Source organism: Eufriesea mexicana, unplaced genomic scaffold (genome assembly GCF_001483705.2).
Source record: "Eufriesea mexicana isolate 0111107269 unplaced genomic scaffold, ASM148370v2 scaffold4907, whole genome shotgun sequence".
Lineage (NCBI taxonomy): Eukaryota > Metazoa > Arthropoda > Insecta > Hymenoptera > Apidae > Eufriesea > Eufriesea mexicana.
Genome location: NW_016912862.1, coordinates 440,087 through 458,831, shown reverse-complemented (window position 1 = coordinate 458,831; position 18,745 = coordinate 440,087). Strand labels below are relative to the sequence as shown.

At 51.4% G+C, this 18,745-nt stretch overlaps 1 protein-coding gene across 3 annotated transcripts in view; it reads right to left on the bottom strand.

The window, feature by feature from the left end:
- The window catches only part of LOC108551684 (Krueppel-like factor 3), a 312,941-nt gene that overhangs the window by 3,216 nt on the left and 290,980 nt on the right, over positions 1–18,745 (bottom strand). For all 3 annotated transcript variants that reach the window (XM_017905930.1, XM_017905932.1, XM_017905933.1), the window contains exons 4-5: positions 13,226–13,535; positions 8,333–8,538 (exon numbers count right to left, since the gene is read on the bottom strand). In XM_017905930.1, coding sequence (XP_017761419.1) covers positions 8,333–8,538; positions 13,226–13,535 — 516 coding nt within the window. The remainder of the gene's footprint in view (positions 1–8,332; positions 8,539–13,225; positions 13,536–18,745) is intronic.

Here is an 18,745-nt window from a genome sequence, read left to right as displayed (position 1 = left end):
ATCCGTCGCGATTCCGTTCGATAGCGACCGTCTGGCCGGGAATATTATCGCGACTGGCGGAATAACGCGAAGATCGTCCGTGGAATATTTCCACGAGTCGATCGTAAATTCGATTCGATGAGTTTTTAAGCGATCCGGGGAACGATAAGACGGAGCAGCCCGAGGCGAACGCGGATGCACGTGGACGTGGATACACGGAGGTTCGGACAGGCCGCGCTTTCCGAGAGTTATTGCCGCGCGTAAGATCGAAAAGCGGAGGAGAACCGATTCGTAGCGCGACAACCTGGGCGATCGTTTCAAGCCCGGCCACTATGGTAGATATCTAAATCGGTCGTTTTAACGTTTCAACGCCCATCGGCTGAATATTATTATGTAATTCGCTGGGAAATACGAGGAACTAATGACGGGCAAAAAAGCGGCGCGCTCGGCCGTTGCGTAATTGCGAGTAATTAGTCCATTTACGAGCGGACACGAACACGTACGCGCCGGGACGTGCATATGCACGCGATATCGGGCCGATGTGCAAGCACCGGTGCAAACACGCCGCAAACACGCTGCAAACACGCCGCCACGAGGGCATTAATTCTCCTGTTATTAATGCATTTTGATTGGATTTTTACGTAGCAGCGTTACGTTTATTGCACCATAGATTAACGCCGCGTTACACCGTCCGGCTTCATTAATTAACCGCAACAGCGAACTTAGCCACTCATTTGTAACGTCACTCCGATGTCGCGGCGCGTATAAATCCCGCGTTGTATTCAGCCAACGCGATGCGTGTCGAACATCTTTTCTCTTCTTTCCTTCTCTCTTTTCTTCCCCTTTTTCCCTCTCTCTCTCTCTCTCTCTCTCTCTCTCTCTCTCTCTCTTTCCCGCCGTCTTTTCGTCGTATCCGAGAAGAAGGCCCGTTCTCTGCAGCTCTCGTAGGGGGCACGGAACGATTCGCGATCACGGGCAAACCGAACGAGCCTTTTTCCATTTTAATAGCCGCTTTAACGTCAATTGGAACGACATCGAGTTCATTTGCATAAAATATCGCAAGAATTAACGTCCAAGTGGATCGAAATTGAATTGCGAGACGCGGTCTAATCCCATCGACGGGAGAAAAAGGGACAGAGAGCGGGAGAGAGAGAGAGAGAGAGAGAGAAAGAGAGGAAGAAGGTCGCGATCTCGTGAGAAATCGCCGATTAAATTAACGTCATTCGTTAAAGCGAAAATTATCGATTACGGGAAGGGAATTATTTCGATACGGTTTATTGAATGACCGCGGCAAGTGGGTTAACGATAAACGCTAATTGAAAACGACCCGGCGTAATTAAACGTGGCTTTGATGCGATTTCGCGGTACTCTTAACCATATCGCGGCTTCTTCCGGCGATACACGCTCGAATTATGGCTTAATATTTCAACGCGAACGAGAGAACGTACGAGATCCCCTTTTAACGAAGAATTACTCTTAACGAGTTTACGAGCACGAGCATTCGCATGGTCCTTCAACGCGGCAATGCCAAAAATCCGCTCGCCATTTACGACACGCTCTCCCGTCCGTGTCCACGTTTCATCCGCGAGCCAAGAAAACAGACGTCTTAATTCGAGATAAATTCGTCCATCAACGTCTCCATTGTTCGAGGGCTCTTTATTCGAAGGCGTAACAGGATTTTTACGACGACGAGTTTTTGTTCCTCCTCCTTTTTTCTTGCTCCTTTTTCCCAAGGGAATTCTTTAGCCGACGGTATCCGGGACTTGTTTTCAACGGAATCGTTAAAGTCGCGAAAACGAATCACGACTGGTCACGCTTTTACCCTACGATCGCGACGGCGTAAAATTGCACGAGATAAAAGGGGATAAAAGGGGACATTGTACAAATACACGTCGCACGTCCGACTTTCCTTTCGCGTAAATCAAACGGCAAAAAGATAATTACATCCTTGGAAATTTACGCGCGCAGTAAGAGCAAAAGTATAGCTTAAATATTCGGCCGTGATTCCACGCGCGGAATCGGCTCGCGATTATTTATAAGCCGAGGAGGACGCCTGGCCGCTTCGCCGTTGGTGGGTCGACGAGGAGCGAAGAAGAGGACAGCGGACACAATCGACGGCGATATTTTACGAGGATCGCCGCTCGTAAAACATCAGCAGTCGAAGCTGCCGCGTCGATGACAAACGGAGGACAGCGATATTTCGTTCGTTCGATTCACCGACAGGGAGAGAGCAGCCGCTCCTCGTTATCGCCCAGCGATCTCTCCGTGGGGTGATTAAGAAACCCGCTCGGATGTATCTTTGGCAATTATCAGCGTCTCGCAGAGGCGCGCGATAACGCGTCTCTCGCCGGGTCGGGACAGTTCCGTGATATGTAATTATGTGGGCGACAAGTGCCGTAAAGATGAATGAACCTTCCACTGTGCTCGGGATGAACAAACTTCCCGCGCGTCAGGTGCGAATGATGAATGCTTTAGGAAGCGCGAAAGAGATGGCGCGAATGACGCTCGAGACTCGAGAGCTTTTGATTCCTATTAGACTCGAAATCTTTCGTTAAATAGAAGACGTCCGGTATCTTTGGGATTTTTCTAAGAATACCGACGACCAAAGTTCACGGTTGGCGAGAAAATTCCTTGCGAAAAGAATGCGACATAACGGTACCGAAAGACCGAGAAAGACTTGGGGACGAAAGCTTAAGGACATAACGCGTTGCAATGGCAGTGACGTGTGCACTCTTGGACGCTTGCCTCGGGACTAACCAACGCCCACGGTCCCCGGGATCCTGGATACTTGCTATACCATAACGCTGGCAGTTGGAAGAAAGAAGTCGTAAACTCGGTTATCGGTGTTTAATCTGTTTCGCATTATCGTGGCACTCGAACGAGTATCGAAACCGGGATAACGCGGAATGCATTTCTGCCTCGGAAGGAGGAAATCACCGATCCCCCACACCGCCGCCATTACCGACGCATTAACGACGTTACTCCGAGCAAGCGCGGCAGTCTTGGAATTTAATTTCCGACCGCTTCTAATTAACTCCCATCATCCTGTCTTCTCGCGATCCTATATCTGCAAGTATTCTATTTTTTGCCGCCGCAATTATCACATCGAGTGTCCGGTGAGAAAGCCGGCGAGCCGCGGGACGGAGCGTCGCGATGCGTGTCGGTAACGAGCAGCGGGCTGACAAGTGGGCAACCGGGAAGAAGAACGAAGGGTGGAAAGAAGGAAAGAAGGAAAGAAGGAAAGAAGGAACGAAGGAAAGAAGGGAAGACGGGAGTCAGTAGTGGCGTTGGACGGAGAGGCAGGCGCTGTCAACTCTGCGTGGCGTCCGCCTAATGCGCCCTCCGGCTACTCCCGGCGGTGTACCGCTTCTTGTAAATAACAACACTCGTTAGCGGCAAGAAATACTGCGGCGATGTAATAACTCGCGAACGCGCGATTCAATTTAATCGCGGTCATTACGCGCCATTCATTATTTACGCCGTTATCGTGCTTTAATAAAATATAACAGCGCGGGATGCTCGTGCGTTACTCGAGAAGCTTCAATTAACCGCGGCGAGTACGATTCATCAACGGGCCACCATTAACGTGTGCGGCTGGTACGAGATTCTCCGGCGAGCCGGTTTAGATGGAATTAAATAATCGCCCCGACTGTCTAATAGCGACATTTGTAAGCGTGCCTCCGTTGGGAAACAGGATTTAATTGTGTTTGCCACCGCTCGATTCGAGAAATCGGTCTACCCGGGAATGAGCCTGGTACCAGTGTACCTTTGATCGCCGCTAACTTCAATTAATGCTCTCCACCCGATGGGAGAGAGTCCGAGCCGGGAAACTAATGAATTTTAACGCGTTGCCCGCTGAGAAAGCTAGCTTCTTCGTATAGCTAGACGCTTTGGAAACTCCTTCATTGTGAGCCACGTGATTTTAGCATTTACCGTTACCCACTTTGTTTACACGCTTGATCGAATTGCTACCTAATTCCGTTCTTTCTCACGGCGAAACGTCGGGTGTTTATTATTCCCCATTGCTCGAAGAATACATACGTATTACGGTCGATCGTAAAAGGATTCCGCGTAGTCGAAACTTCGACCTCTGTGAATTCACGGATTAAAGCGACCACCGATCCCCGGGTTAAAAATTAACCGATCGTAGATTTCTCCTGCAATCGGCCCACCTCTCCTGCAATGCCAACGAGTTGCAACTCGTCTTTCTCTCACCGCCAAAAAGGAACGCGGGAAGTAAAGCTCCACGTTTCGATCGCCACGATAATCACCCCGATGCCGATAATCGTAGCAAATTATCCGAGCCAGATCGGCCCGAAATCCAAGGATCGCGGCTAACCGAAAGGAAAGAAGAAAGCGGGAAGAGGGGAAAAAAAAGAGATTTAATTTAAAACCGTGTCCAGAGCGCGCCGATCTCGAAGTAACGAGGGAATACGGATCATGCAGGTAAGGAAATTGTGCACCGCGAAGGTAATCGTAGCCTCGAACAGTGATGCAGAAGCGTATCGTTAACAACGGGGCCCCCCTCGCTAGCCCTGGAAACCTCCTCGAAGGGACGAGCACTCGTGGCGCGTTCCCCTTCGATATACGCGGAACCCATCGTCGTTGATCGTCTAGTTCGCGCCGGGGCTAATTCGCTATAATTAATATCGAGATTCTGTCCATCAAGGGTCACGCTACAACGCATCGAGATCGATCGAATTCTTTCACACACGCCGTTCACCGAACGCGGACCAACGACCCGGCATAATACGCGCTGACCAGCCGCACTTTCGGATAATAATCGAGGGATTAAGTATTTATTAGCGATAGCCGCGGGTGTAGCCGGGGTGTTTCGCGTGGATCAGCGCATCGTGAAAGCGCCAGCGCTATTACGAGGAGCCGTAGCCGGCATTTACCGCATCCTCGTAATATTTCGCCCCCTCTACCGGTACAATGTAGCTTCCGATGCTCGTGGCGTGTGTTCGGCGAGATACACGATATCGAAAGCGGTAGCCGCGGACCGCTATTACTCCATTATACAGTTTGCGAGCGGCACGATATAAATTCGATGCAAATTCTACCGTTCGAGCCGTGAGAATCATCAATCATGGTTAGCTGCTTCGATTCGCCGTTTTTCGGCCTCTTCCGTGCCAGAGAGCCCACCGATTTCGGAATGGCGGTGCTCGACACCGGCTGAATCGCTACTGAAACTACGTGTCGGTAAGGAAAACGATAATTTTCCTTCCACGTCTTCGTCTTCGCCTTCGTCCTCCTCTTCGTCTTCGTTTTTAAACGAAAATCATCCTCGTTTGGATCTCGCGGGAATAATTTCAACGAATGGTCCCCGCGTGTGTTAACGGGGATAGGTGGGGAGGTTTGTCCAAGAATTTGTAACCGAGATTAAGAAATATCGCGATTATGGAATATCATCGAATCGAACTTTTCTCTCCAACGCTCGCCACCTTTCACCATCATCGATCACGAGCGTCAACGATCGCACGCGTTATCGTCAAAGCGCCGCGGCACCCTGATAACCTCGTTTCGCGTCGACCTTTCGGAACAATAGGTTATTCATACGAGACAAATTCCAACGCTTCTGGGAGCAGACGGTACAACGATGGTTGTGCCGCGAGCACGATCAACGGTAGAACGATTTATGCAGTGGAATGGTAGAAATTACAGTAATCAATGAATTGGCATTTCCCACATCCAGAGTGCCAGTATCCGCCGCCGTAAAGATATCTCGATGGCTGCATAATGCCGCGGTGTTAGAATGATGGATAGACGTGCCGGTCCACGTTCCTACGACCGTGCTGCACAGTCGTTGAAACAATTATTATAGCGAGCGCTGGTATACGACACACTACGACCGCGCGGGTATACCAGTCTCTGGCCTTTCGTATCGCCGGATCACGCGACCAGGATTTCGTAAAGCCCGCGATAATGGCGCCCTAATGCGCGAAACGTGTCGCGATATCCATGGGCCATGCTCGTTTCAAAGGGCTACTTCGCTAGATCGTCTAAGATGCAAACGACGCCAGTGTCGGCACACCGAGTTTGTCCGTGTCTCTACGACGCGTCGATGAATCCTCGATCTCTGACCTTCGATTACGACCAGCAAAACGTACGAGATAATCCCACGAATAAAAGTCTTTCGAATATTTACAAGGAGTCCTGGACACTATGGCAACGATCGAGATGGGCAGTAAGAAAGCTGCGCGAGTACGTAAATTCGACGTTCGATAAAATACGTCGCAGCCGGTTATCGGCGAGCTGACGACAGAGGAAGGGATCGAAAATGTATATAAAGAAGGACCACGTAACTAACAGTAGTAGTAGATGTGCAATGATTCGAGAGAACTATGTGTCTCACACTGTTTGCCTTTTTGTTCCCGCGAGGACGATTCCTACTGAGTTTTTAGCGGAACGTTTTCAAATTTCCGTAACATCTGATCTTACCAGAAACAGAATCCAGAACGAGGAAATGCGTGGCAAATAAGCCGATATAATAGCGATTTGTAAGCTGATCTCCCGCGAGTTCCCGATATATGTCGAAACCGGTGACGTTTTGGCTATGGACACGCGCACGGATACCGTCTAACGACTGTCTATGGGAGAAGGAGGTCTCTGGACAAGAGAACATAATGTTCGCGGCGCGTAACTGAACAATCCGTATAGCATGGACGGAGTGAAACGTTTTTCTGCGGAAAATTGAATTTTGGTTCGGAACGCCTAATCGTCGCGAACGTATCGCCCTTTCCCGTTGTCGGTCGATCATGAGACACGACAAGAAGACGAGGAGCCGAGGAAGCATTTTGTTGGAAAGTGGCAGGGAAACGGAAGAGGGAAGGGAAGTGCCGGGTACCTCGTTAAGCGGTTAAAATCAACACCGAGAGGAAGGATAATTTTTCGCAGCAGAATCCCACGAGCGGTCGGGGCCAGGTTGAGCACCGCGGTTACACCGTCTTGGTTGAACCATGGACCAGACAAAAGATCCTGGTTCTCACGACCACGCCCTCTCCCCGCCGCCTCTGCACTCCGTAGACGGCGGCAATGCCTTCACGAAGGTACCTATCCACCGGAAATTCTTCGAGCCGCGGCTCCTTCGACGCTGTGTACACACGTGTGTGGCTGCGGCCGCGGTGTGTATAGAGCGAGGAACGAACGGTGTGACCTCTTCCAGGTTCTCGCGAGACGATAATAAATGGCCGGCTACGAATGTACCAAACGAAACGCGGGGGCCGCGTCTAAAAATGCATACTCGATGGATAGTATTCAGCGTATAGTCACTTTGACCGTACTATCGAATTTCTAAGCGGCTCCAGGCCATACGCCGCGCGAATGCCGAAGACCCCTGTGACCCCCCTCTTCGTCGTAGCCTTCCGATCGGTCGCTCGAAAAACCCAATCTATGGGACGAATATGCTTGGCATTCGGCGGCCGTCGCGTCTCGAGGACGACCGAGCAGTATCGAATCCTCCTCGAACGCGGGGAGTACCGATCGAAAAATTCCTGAAATCGCGGCAGCGATCACGCGAACCTCGTGACAAACGCGACTTCCGTTCACCACGATTTCCCCGTTCGGGTATCTCGGCTGGGAATCAAAGGCGGCGGTCGATGAGTAATGGCTCGCGGTCGCGGCTCGTTGACCCATCCACGGCGACAGGCCGCTTAGCCATCGGCTATACTTAAACAGCCGAGCATTGTCGTTATCGGTACGAATCTCGCCGTTTTATTCGTTAATAACGCTGTCCCCGCGCCACGTTCGCGTGGGAAGATCTATCGCCTAACGACTAGGCGGTGCGCGTTAAAACGGGGCCTGAACCTGGTGGCGGGCAAAAAAGGGGAATTTCCTTTTACAATTTGCGCGCGGAGTCGCGGTGGTTCGCGAAACGTAACCAAAGCGCAAAGAAACGCGACCACGTGGAATCGCGACGAGCCACTCACCGGGGATATCGTCCCGGCAATTAGCCGCTCTTCGTCGCTCGGTTCCTTCTTCAAAGTGTTGCGCGCCGCTCGCTCGGTAACTGCGAGCACACCTTGCGCCGTCACCTTGGAACGGTAACGTCACCTATGAACCGACGTGATCCTCCGCGCCGAGAGAAGAGACGGACCCGGCTGGCACCGGCGATGACGAAACTATGACGAGCGCGCGTGAATCATCCACGCGCGTAGACGCGTTTACAGATCGACGAGAGTGTATCGTATGCCAGGAGAACGAGAGAATTTATATCCCCGTGCTCGACGCGTTATAAAATCGACGACGCGTCGAAATGATATTTAACCACGGGTTTACGATCGATCACGCTTGACGGAAGACACTGGAACACGCTTAAATCGTACATCCGCGTCCCCGCTACCGACAAACTTACCGGTGTGGGTTCTCTTGTGAGCCTTCAGGTGGGAGCTCTTCGTGTACACCTTGTCGCAGCCCGCCACGTCGCATCTGTGAACCTTGCGTCTCTTCAACGCGTCGCCGCATTCGTTGTCCACCGCTAGGCTGCCGCCGTTTCCTCCGACACCGGCGTTTCCTCTACCGCCGATCCCTATTCCGGTCGCCGTACGCTTGTGAAACACCCTGAAATTCCGAACAAACGTCTTCTTGAAATTCCTAGCTATCTCTACGACCGGCTTACTTTGACCCACCGGTGAAAGTACAAGCAATTCGAGGAAAACCGATCTCTCGATTACGCAACCGCGCCAAACCATCGAGATCCAGTCCGACCGCCATCTTTTTCGCGACCCGACGCGACGCATGCGCCGTCGGCTGACACATAGAGGGCGTCAGGAAACGCGTACGACTGTCGACGATCTTCCGTGCCTCCATCGTCCAATGGACCGGCAGGATCGGACAAATTCGGTCGCGTTTGGGATAAATTTACGCGGAAAATTGTTGGCACGCGTTATTCGCGCGTACCGATGCGTTCCGACGCATTCCTACGTATTCCGATTACGACCGGTTGGACGTGGAACTAGCGAAACAAATACGTGACGTACGAGCGCGAAGGATGGAAGAATGCGACCTTACGAATAATATCGGCGAACTAGCCACCGGTTGGAGGGGGGCAGGGGGGCAAAAAAGTGGCGGTCATTACGTTAATCTGCGCGGTTACATGGAAGCGCACGCAGAGCAACGTCTTTTAACGGGATGCACGATTTGCACGGTCGTATTAACAGAGCTGTCAATCAGCCGCATATATTCCGGAGAGCTCGAGGGACGGTCTGTGATTTTCCATAACGGGTTCATAGATTTCAAAGTGCCTAATAATCGGTTATCGCCGACAGATGACCGGCTTTCAGCTTTCGAGTGGGTTTCAAGAAAACGGGGACCGGATCGTTTAAACCCCTTGCCCTCCGATTTACACGGAAACTTCTGCCGTGGAGTTTCAAGACGAATCGGTAATGACGATTGCCATTGTCTCGAGCCGATGCGCGTAAGTATTTTCCTTCGTACCTTTGCATTTTTGGCTCCGTCTTTTCTTATTTTTTCCGACGTACACCGATTATATTCCCCATCGCGTTCGAGGGTATTTAATATCGGATTTAAAAAGATACTAATCGTTCGGACATGCGCGCGAATTACGTAATTGTATCAAGTTCCTCCTCTCGAAGCGTTAGTATGGTACGTATGGTTATAATGGCGCGTATACTTTAAACGCGTTCATAAATCACAGGCCCCTTCGTCTAAACGTGCTCCATTTTGCACTCCATTCCCATGCATATTCATGAATTATTTGTCCATTATGGCATGGCCAACGGGGTAAACGTTGATACTCCATTATCGTTTACAATCGACTCGCAAATTACGCGCCAGTTTATTGTAATTTTAAAGCAGTTAGACCATCGTCTAACCAGCCAGAAAAACGCTAGCCGGGACTACCGTTTGTCAATTTCAAGAGTTGGAAAATGATACTTAGTGCGTCCATCAAGTTTATTCGCAAACGTAACCAGTTCTTTTTTCTTGTCCGCAATTTTCTTGCTCGTAAAACTCGAAACATTGATTAGTTTTACACGGTTAGACGCGATCCGAACGCGAAAAGGAACAGCTGAAGCGCAAATAAATAAGAGGATATAGATAATAAAAAGAAAGGGGAGGGAAAAAAAATAGGGTTTTTTTGGGAAAGAAACGAAGGTAAATAAACACGTACGGGAGAATGAAAATTAGATTTCTTCTTCCTCCAAACCGTGTCAAATGAAAATCGTAAAAGCGGATTCGCGCGCATTTAGACTAATTGCTACCGTAACGGATATTTTCTTGCTAAACAATGCTCGTACAAGCGGGCAATTTTCTTCGGGGCAAAAAGAAATACCGATCGTTCCGAGACTGTGGAACCACCCTTTCTTATCCAAGCGAGCGGACCATCGCGTCGCGATGCCTGATCGCCGACGATTATCGGCTAAATGATTCTTTCCAATGACGTGCACCGGTTGTTCAACTTGGTCTCGAGCTAGCAAAAAGAAGCGTGACGCGTCGAATCGATCAATCTTGCGACTCGACACCCGACGAAACTCGTTTCGTGGCCAAATTCGTACGCGCGCTCCATCGTCTCGCCTAACCGCTCTCGTACGGAACCAGTGACCGTTAAAGAGTAATTTAAGGCATCGAACAATCATTGTACCCATTCGATGCACCAATTTGCCCGCAGACGGTGCAACGATGGCCACGAACGTCGGTATTTATCCAAGATTTAAAGCATCATAACGCGGCGAGGGGAAGCCCGAAGAAGGCTATCGTAAGTCTCCTCGTAAACGAGTGCTCGATAAACAAAGTCGCGGATACATCGGCATTCTCTATAAATTCGCGCGAGATATAAATGAAGCGATCGCGCGGCGGAATTCCGCTGGTCCACGTGGTAGGAATCCGCGCTACCGGGTCTTCGTCCTCGCGACGACCAGGCGTAATTCCCGCGTTTCGAGTCGACGGGATGAAACGGCACCAGCGGTACACCACTGACGCATCCCTGGCCGTGCCATATTTCATCGGGCCGCAACCTGGCCTCGCGCACGCTCGGTGCCGTAAACCAGACCCGCAGCTCGCTGTTTAAACTGGCATAAATCTGCTTCTACTCGCGATAATCCGACTCGCTTCCATCCCGGGAATCTGCCCGCGGCCGAGAAACAAAACCTTCTCGCGCCATTTCCCGATTTCCGCGAGCTCGTCCAGCGTTTACGGCTAGCCTCTGCCAATGACAGGCGCGCTAAACGTTTCCCATTCTTTCGCAGCCGAAGAGATCGCGCGCTCGGATTATTTCTACGACAGACTCTGGGATATTTTACGCTCAGCGCCCGAGATTAGACGAAAGGAACGAGCGTAAACGCGTGGAGCTGCATAGCCGACGCGCGGAGGAAATACCGGTCCAGTTTGTCATAACGAAACAAGCCTCGCTATCTGCGACAGGATAAAGATGGGATACGGTAATCATCGATTCGGAGACTTTTCACTGGCGCAAAGGTATCGCGAGACCCTTTGCGTCGACCTTGAAGAAGACACGGCGTCGAGAACCGAGCGGTTTCCGGCGCGTCGCAACTCCTATCGCGTCTACTTCCTCGCGACGATTATTATTCCCATAGTTGCCGACGATACGGGATACGATATTCCCGTGGCAATTTATTCCGCGATAATTCCATCGGCTTCTCCCGGCGTCGAAATCTGCGCGGCGCGGCGCGGTGCGCACGAAGAAGGGGACTACCAAATGGATCATTGTTTCGAAGACGAAGCCGTAACCGTGCGGTTCGCTGGAAAGGCGAAGGAGGAACTGGAAAGTACATTTGTCGTGAAGTATTGCTGCAAGCTTGCGGCAGTTCCTCCGCAGGAGGGCCCTGACATGCGGGTACCGATGTACAACGGTGCGTGTACACGCGCGTACCAGTCTCGCGTGTGCAAGTCGCGAGCGTGCACGTATACCTGGACGGAAACAGACAACGAACCGACGGAGATTTATGAGAAACGTGAAGTATAACTATCGGTTAACGGCATTGGGACACGAGAAGACAAGGCCTGGATCCGCGATACTGGTGACGATTTCACGGTACGCGTGATCTACGGACACGATCCGCGGGTACCATTATTGGCATCGGCCTGCCAAAACGGGCGAAAGAACGCGAGTTCACAGTTATATTAACAGTCGGGACTGGACTAATACTCGAGGCGACGTAGGAGCGAACGCGCTCGAAACGACAGCCGGCGTCGAATCAGCCTAGGACGTCGAGGGTCGTTGAGACGCTCTAATAAAGTCATCGACACCGAAACGAGGATGAAGAGGAGAATTCCGAGATAGGCGGATAGACACCGTTATGTCATAGTCTGTCATCGTGGCGGGACGAAAGACGCTAGGCGAAATTATTCAAAGCGATCTCGTGCTGGCGAGCGCGGCGGTGTATACGGGGCGTACACACGTCGGAAAGAAATCGTGACGCGCCGTATGAAATGAGGTTTGTTAGCGTGCACCCGGGTGTCACGAGATTACTATGTTTTCTAACGTCGTCGGGCCTTTCCGTCGAGATCGGGGCCCAGACGCTCGCTCGACAATGGAAAAGACAGTCGCGGCCGCACGAGAGCAAATTAAACGAGATTTACAGCGGGTGCACGATCTCGTCCTATTAACCCTGGACGTGCTTGTACATTCGATGAAATATGACGGCACGGTAACCATCGGCGCGGCGACCGACCGGCCGCGATATCCCGCTGTTTTCGACCGATTGTAAACTGATAATAAAGTCAGCCCTCGCTAGCCGGATGGCAGGGTATGTAAATCCTTTGTTGACTCCATTCGATCGCGTAATTGACGTTTACGCTACATTTTCCATCTGTCGTATCTTCGTACCGTCACGCGAGTGCTATTATCGATTTCCGCGAAGCGTCGTACATAATTAGACAGAGGAATCGTCGATGACGATTATCCGCGAACGCTTTTCGGTACACCGTTCGCTTATCGCGCACGCGAAAAGAGACGATGAAGCAACGCGAGCGTGTGTACCTGCGAACGCTTGCTCGTTCCCCTCTCTAAACGCCGAACCGTGTCGACGGTCGCTTCTAGCAGCGGAGTCAGCGACTCGCGTATACTCCGAGTTCCACTTTCCTTGGTAATAGAGCGCATCCTGTTGCCCCCTCGCGAGAGCAAAAAAGTCGCGGTTCGGAGGTGTGTGCGAGCCCGAGCCCGAGCCCGAGCGCGAGCGCGCGATCCTGCTACACATCTGTCGGGTAGCGTGGAAAAAATCGGCCGGTTCGCCGCGGGTACCGCGATACGATCGGTAAAAGTACTTACAGGGACGTTTCCTTTATCCTCTGCAACGCGAGCAGGGCCGCCGAGGGGGAAACGAAGACAGGATCGAGCGGTTCCATCATGCGGACCGACACGTCCCGCTCTCTGTCCCTTTCCCTGTCCCTTTGCCTCTCCCTATCGCGATCCCGTTCCTTTTCACGATCCCGCGGCTCCCTCTCCCTGATCCCTGATTCTCTTTCTTGCTGCCGTTCCCTGTGCTCGTTCTCCGTGCTCCTCTCTCGCACCCTCTCGCGCTCGCGTTCCCGGTTTCTCTCCCACGCTGTTTCTCCCAGAGGCGGCAAAGGCGGCGACACTGCAACAAAAATCGATGGAATATTAATTAGCCGGCCAACGCGGGAACACCGCCGACACCATTGCCGACCGTTATTACCCCGTTTACGAGGGGATTTCGTAATTTCGTCCAGTTTCGTATACACGCATCGAGCGTTCAACGGGTCGTTAATTCATCGGCTGACGCGTAAACGTGGAAAAGAGCTCGAGTTCGTTAGCGTTGCCCCGCTAATTACTATATTTCGTGGAATCGTACGTTATCCGGCCAACGACATATATGGTTCTACGGGAACGCTACTCGCTTTCAGCCGGGAAATAAAAGCTTGCTCGCGCGCGCCCGCTGCTCCGAGCGTTCAGATGCACCAAACGATCGAACGGAATAACGAGTCGGCCGTTATTAACGCCATTTTTTCTCCTCCGTATATTATTTAAACGCGCGATTTACGCCGACGTGCACCCGTGTACCCGTTGTCGTAAATCTCCCGTTGCAAACTCCGCCAGTCTACCGGTCGCAGACGACGTTTCTAGGCTTTCGAGAAAATTCAGCCGAAAGTTCAATCGTTTCACAGGCCGCTCGAGCCTGCGTGCCCCGTGAAAAGCTGCACCGGCTAACGCTTCTTTTCATCCACTGTCTGTATCTTCTCCGTCGATCGGTCGGACGCTTCCGAAGCGCGCTCCGACTTTCGAATTCCGTATTTCCATCGACCACGTTTAAATCACTCGTCGATAAGGACTTATCTCGATATGCAACGATACACGCCGTGTTCCACATCGGTCGATAGATATTTTTCATTGATCTCCGACCCCGTGACTGCGCGATTGCACGCTGCATATCGTTGCCCTTTTCGCGACCCATGGCCGACAAGCATGTTAAATGTCCGTGACATTACTGTTACTAATTAATACGCGGCGGCGGTCAATAGATTCGCGATCGATCGACGCCGTAGGCGGGACTGGCATAGGCGGGGAGTATGGTCGCGATGGTTTAACTTTTGACCGCGAACTCGCCGCTACCCGCCGCTACCCGCCGCGCGTCTTTCATTCGATTATTCAAGTCGCCGTCTCGATCGCCTCGTAATCGATGTAAAATTGTAATTTCCAAGGCTTACCTCGTTACGTGGTAATGGCTCGTTTACCGGTAAATGCTCGTAATTAGTGCCGCGTAATTTTCAGATACACGAAATCGCCGTGGTATCGTTACTCGCAATTTGTTCCGGCTCCGATGGGGGAGAACAAAATTTTCTCCCACGAATCGATCGATCGCTGTCGAACACGAGCTAGATCGGGGTGCCTCTACGTGGCTAAGTGGCCGCTATACGGTATTCCTATACCAGCCGTTTCACAGTTTAATCGAGCAACCTCCTCTCCGTTCGTTTTCGGAACTCGCTGCGTTATTTCTCGCGTCGGTGGACCCCCTCTGTCCACCGTTCCCCTACGATTTCGTCGTATTTCTAGCGGACCACGCGTGACTCGTGGATTATCGAGCACCGATTAACGCGTATCGCGTTACCGATCTCTCGACTAGGAAAGCGAATATCCACTAAATTTCCTTCGACTTAATACCAAAGGTCAGGAGAAGTCAACGTTCACGGCTAGAAGAGCTTCCCCAAGAACGATCGCACGCATATGATTGACCTTTCGCCTCGCGCGACGCACCGTAAATAACTGCCGGATAATTTCCTCCCGATTCCAAAGTAATCAACGGCGAATAAACGATCGAGCCTTACGCTGCAACTAACGTCGCCACGGGTAGTCCTCCTCTTTCGCGTTTAGAATCCTTGTCGCGGGAATGTCTACATCTCGTGTCGAACAGACCGATCTATGTCCACCGGCGGACGGTTTATGTCCACGAAATCTTGTTCCGCGTGCGAAAACTTCGCGAGGGAATCCGATAAACTCGCGTCGGTCACGAGGCTCGCGATTCCACGGGATAACCGGTTTTCGTTACATCGGCTTATCGATGTAACGAAAGAAAGATTAAAGAAAGGCCAGGCCAATTCGACGAATTTCTAATGGAAAACGGAAATTTCGCGGAAGAGAGGCACCCGAGGCAGGAGACTCCAGGAGATCGGCTTAACGCGTGCAGGTAACGGGATTAAGAGGTAATCGATTGGATTCGGCGAGAGGCACGGCGTGTTCGCGGCAGCAAAGCGCGGGACAACGCGGAATATTATTTAACGCGTGCACGCACGCACGCACGCACGCACGCGAGTCGGTTGTTCCTCGTGAATCAACGAGCCGGAGATTTATGCAAACGGCCGTTGTGCTCGGCCGGGCGCACGCCAGCCGGCAGAAACGCGTTCGACCGAAGATGCATGACTGGAAAACGAACGCGAACCCGCGTGCCCGCGCGCCTGGTGTTTCGTCGGTTTGATGGATCGTGGCGGAGATTGATTTTTAATTGAATCGCAGCCTCGTATTTCAGCTGCTCGACCTTTGGATTCGAGACGTCGTAAATACCGGAATTGACACGGCACGCACGCCGCGCCACGCCGCTCGGTGCCGCTCGGTGCCGCGCCGCGCCGCTTCCCAACGTCGCTTCGCCTTAGTATTCGAGGAGTCGCGGGTTCCCGTCGAAAACGTCCAGCGGACTCGCTTCGTAATAAGCGAATTAATCACTATAATCGCGCCACGCTCCGGGCGCAATACCTTCCCGTCGAAAGTTGCAGTTGTCCGACCGATACGAGTAATAACGATGATCGAGTAACGCATCGCGTACGCGTTTCCAGGAACGTTTTCCCTCGGCTCTCGCATCTTCGCGTGGAAAATTTCAATGTAAAAGCCCGCGTTACAGATACCATCTCTGGCCCGCGTCTTCCCTTGCCCTTATCGCCGAGGAAATCTCCAAGAGACCGTGCACGCCGATCGTCCAATCGTATTACGAATACGCTCGGTCCAGCTCGGAACACGTTGTACTCGCGTGCACGCGAGCGCGCGTATGCGATCACGGTATTATTAACCGTAATTTCCGTGCGTTCCCTGCACCGGGCGGCTTCGCTTAATTAGCCTCCGCTTCGGACACTTCTCTCCCCACCGCCGGTTCTCCAGCTACTCTTTCTCCCTTTCTGAATCCCAACGTTCTGGACGTCTCGTTAGGGCCATTAACTCTTGCCGTGCTTCCACTACAGGTCTATGATCTTTGGTATCCAATGGAGCACAGAGTCGTCGGAACGCCCTGACACGGCTCGTCCAGATTCTTCACCTCTGTCTGCCTCTTTGCCGATTCTTTCCTCTTTCTTATCCATCGCTCTTCCTCGTAGTCGTAACCAGATGCACGGTTTTCCAAGAAACGATACCCGAACTTCTCGGGACGCGTTTAGCGTTGGGTTAGGTACCCCCGAACCCCCTTCTGGCTATCCGATTTACCCAGTCGACGCGAAAAGTCTCGCCGGATGCGAGCTCTGCTCTCCTTCCATCGTCGCCTCGCCTACGCAAGGTCAACCCCGAGCGTTACCTGTAATAACGCGGTTTCACCGCGTTTCGCCTTCCTATTCGTTTCACCTTCCCCTCCACGTCTCCTCTTTTTCCTCCTTCTTCCTCCTGCTCCTCCTCGTCGTCCACGAACTCCTTTCTCCCGCGCGTACACGTACAGACACTTTCGTGACCCGGCGAGTCTACAGTCAGGGGGTAATTGATAATGTTAAACGCGGGGTTAATCCGCCGATTTATGGGCAGAGTTTGTACCGTGGATTTTTCGAATCTGCCAAATTGAGGGATAATAGGCGGACATTAATGCTCTGCTGCCAGCAATCCAACAGCGTGGCGGTAAGGAGAGATAAGTGGGAATCGCCGGTTACGCCGCGTCGTCTGTCCGGTGGCGGACAAACCGTGGCACGATTAATTCACTGCCACAGCCGCTGCGAGAACTTTGCATACTGCCGGTAAATTAATGCACTCGCTCGGTTAAAATCCGCCACTGTAGGCCGTTGCTTCGACAACCGCGCGGAGAGTATTATCGGCGGATTTTTCCACGGTGCGAATCGATCGGGGTTCGAGATTTTTCCACGCCTCGATGCATCGTCTCTTCCGGTATGCACATTTACCGCGCGCTATGAGATTCTGAATGATCCGATTATATATTAATCGTTCATATCGGTGGCAAAATTTCGCCTGTCATCCTCGTAGCCGACTCCGGCTGTCATTTCCAGATTTCTGTCACGTGTCTTCCAAAACCCTAGAATACCCTAGGAACTCGAAGATCGTTTTGGTACCGGGACATTTTGCAATCTATCCGTCGCGCCTGTCAGCCATAAAAACGTCGCTTCTCCGGCTCCCGATTATGAGTTACTGCTCCTATTAACGTTAATAGGAACCTTCGTCTCGTACCTCTGTGCCATTTCTTATTTTTGGAATTTTCTTTCCGTCTTTTCGTTCATTCGATTATCCGAAGTTCCATCGTAGCTGGACTCGTTTTGTTCTTTAATACGGTGCATGGATTATGTTTTGCTGGGATCATGTCTCACAATCGGAATAACTATCCGTGCTTTCTTTGCGACAGCTTGGAAGGAAGTGACTTCAACCGTTAGAATAGCCAAAAAATATGCCAGATGTCGCTAGAAGCGTCTAGCAACTTGGCGCGGGAAATTAGAAGTCTGGAAAACGTTTCGCTTTGCCCGCTACTGAAAGTAACCATTAGTAAACCACTACTGTTCGAGCGTAGAAGGGACGTTCGTAATAAATAGCCGGAGAAGGGTTAGTTGATAGTGTGGGACAAATTTAGACAGGCCACTATTTGTAGGGACTCGAGGTGTCAGAATTAATTAGAATGCCGGTGAAAAATACCCAGTCACTCATCCATCGTCGGCGAGTGATGCTTAGCCTGATGAGCGCTAACTCCATACTCGACTCTGCTATACCTTGATAAAATATATTATATAATAATACGCTATTTATAATTATACGATCTCACGCGATGTATATTAATCACTGCAGCCGATGCATCGTTCGATGCGTCTTGCCAGCGTTAAACCAAAAGGCGAACTTGAATAATTAGCTATTATTTCTCGTCATCCGGAGGTTTAACCAACTTCTTCCTGTCCGATCCGAGACATACGCATAATTGGATCCCTTAAAAATCGCGGCAATTACGTCACTCGTCGATATTGTGCTGGAGAGGTACACAGACCCTCGCTGCACGAGATCCTTATCGCGTGTTTCTAAAATAATCAACTAGAAAATTCATCGATCCCTCGCGGCGGTGAGGTCGAGGCTATCGGAAACGCTATCAGCAGG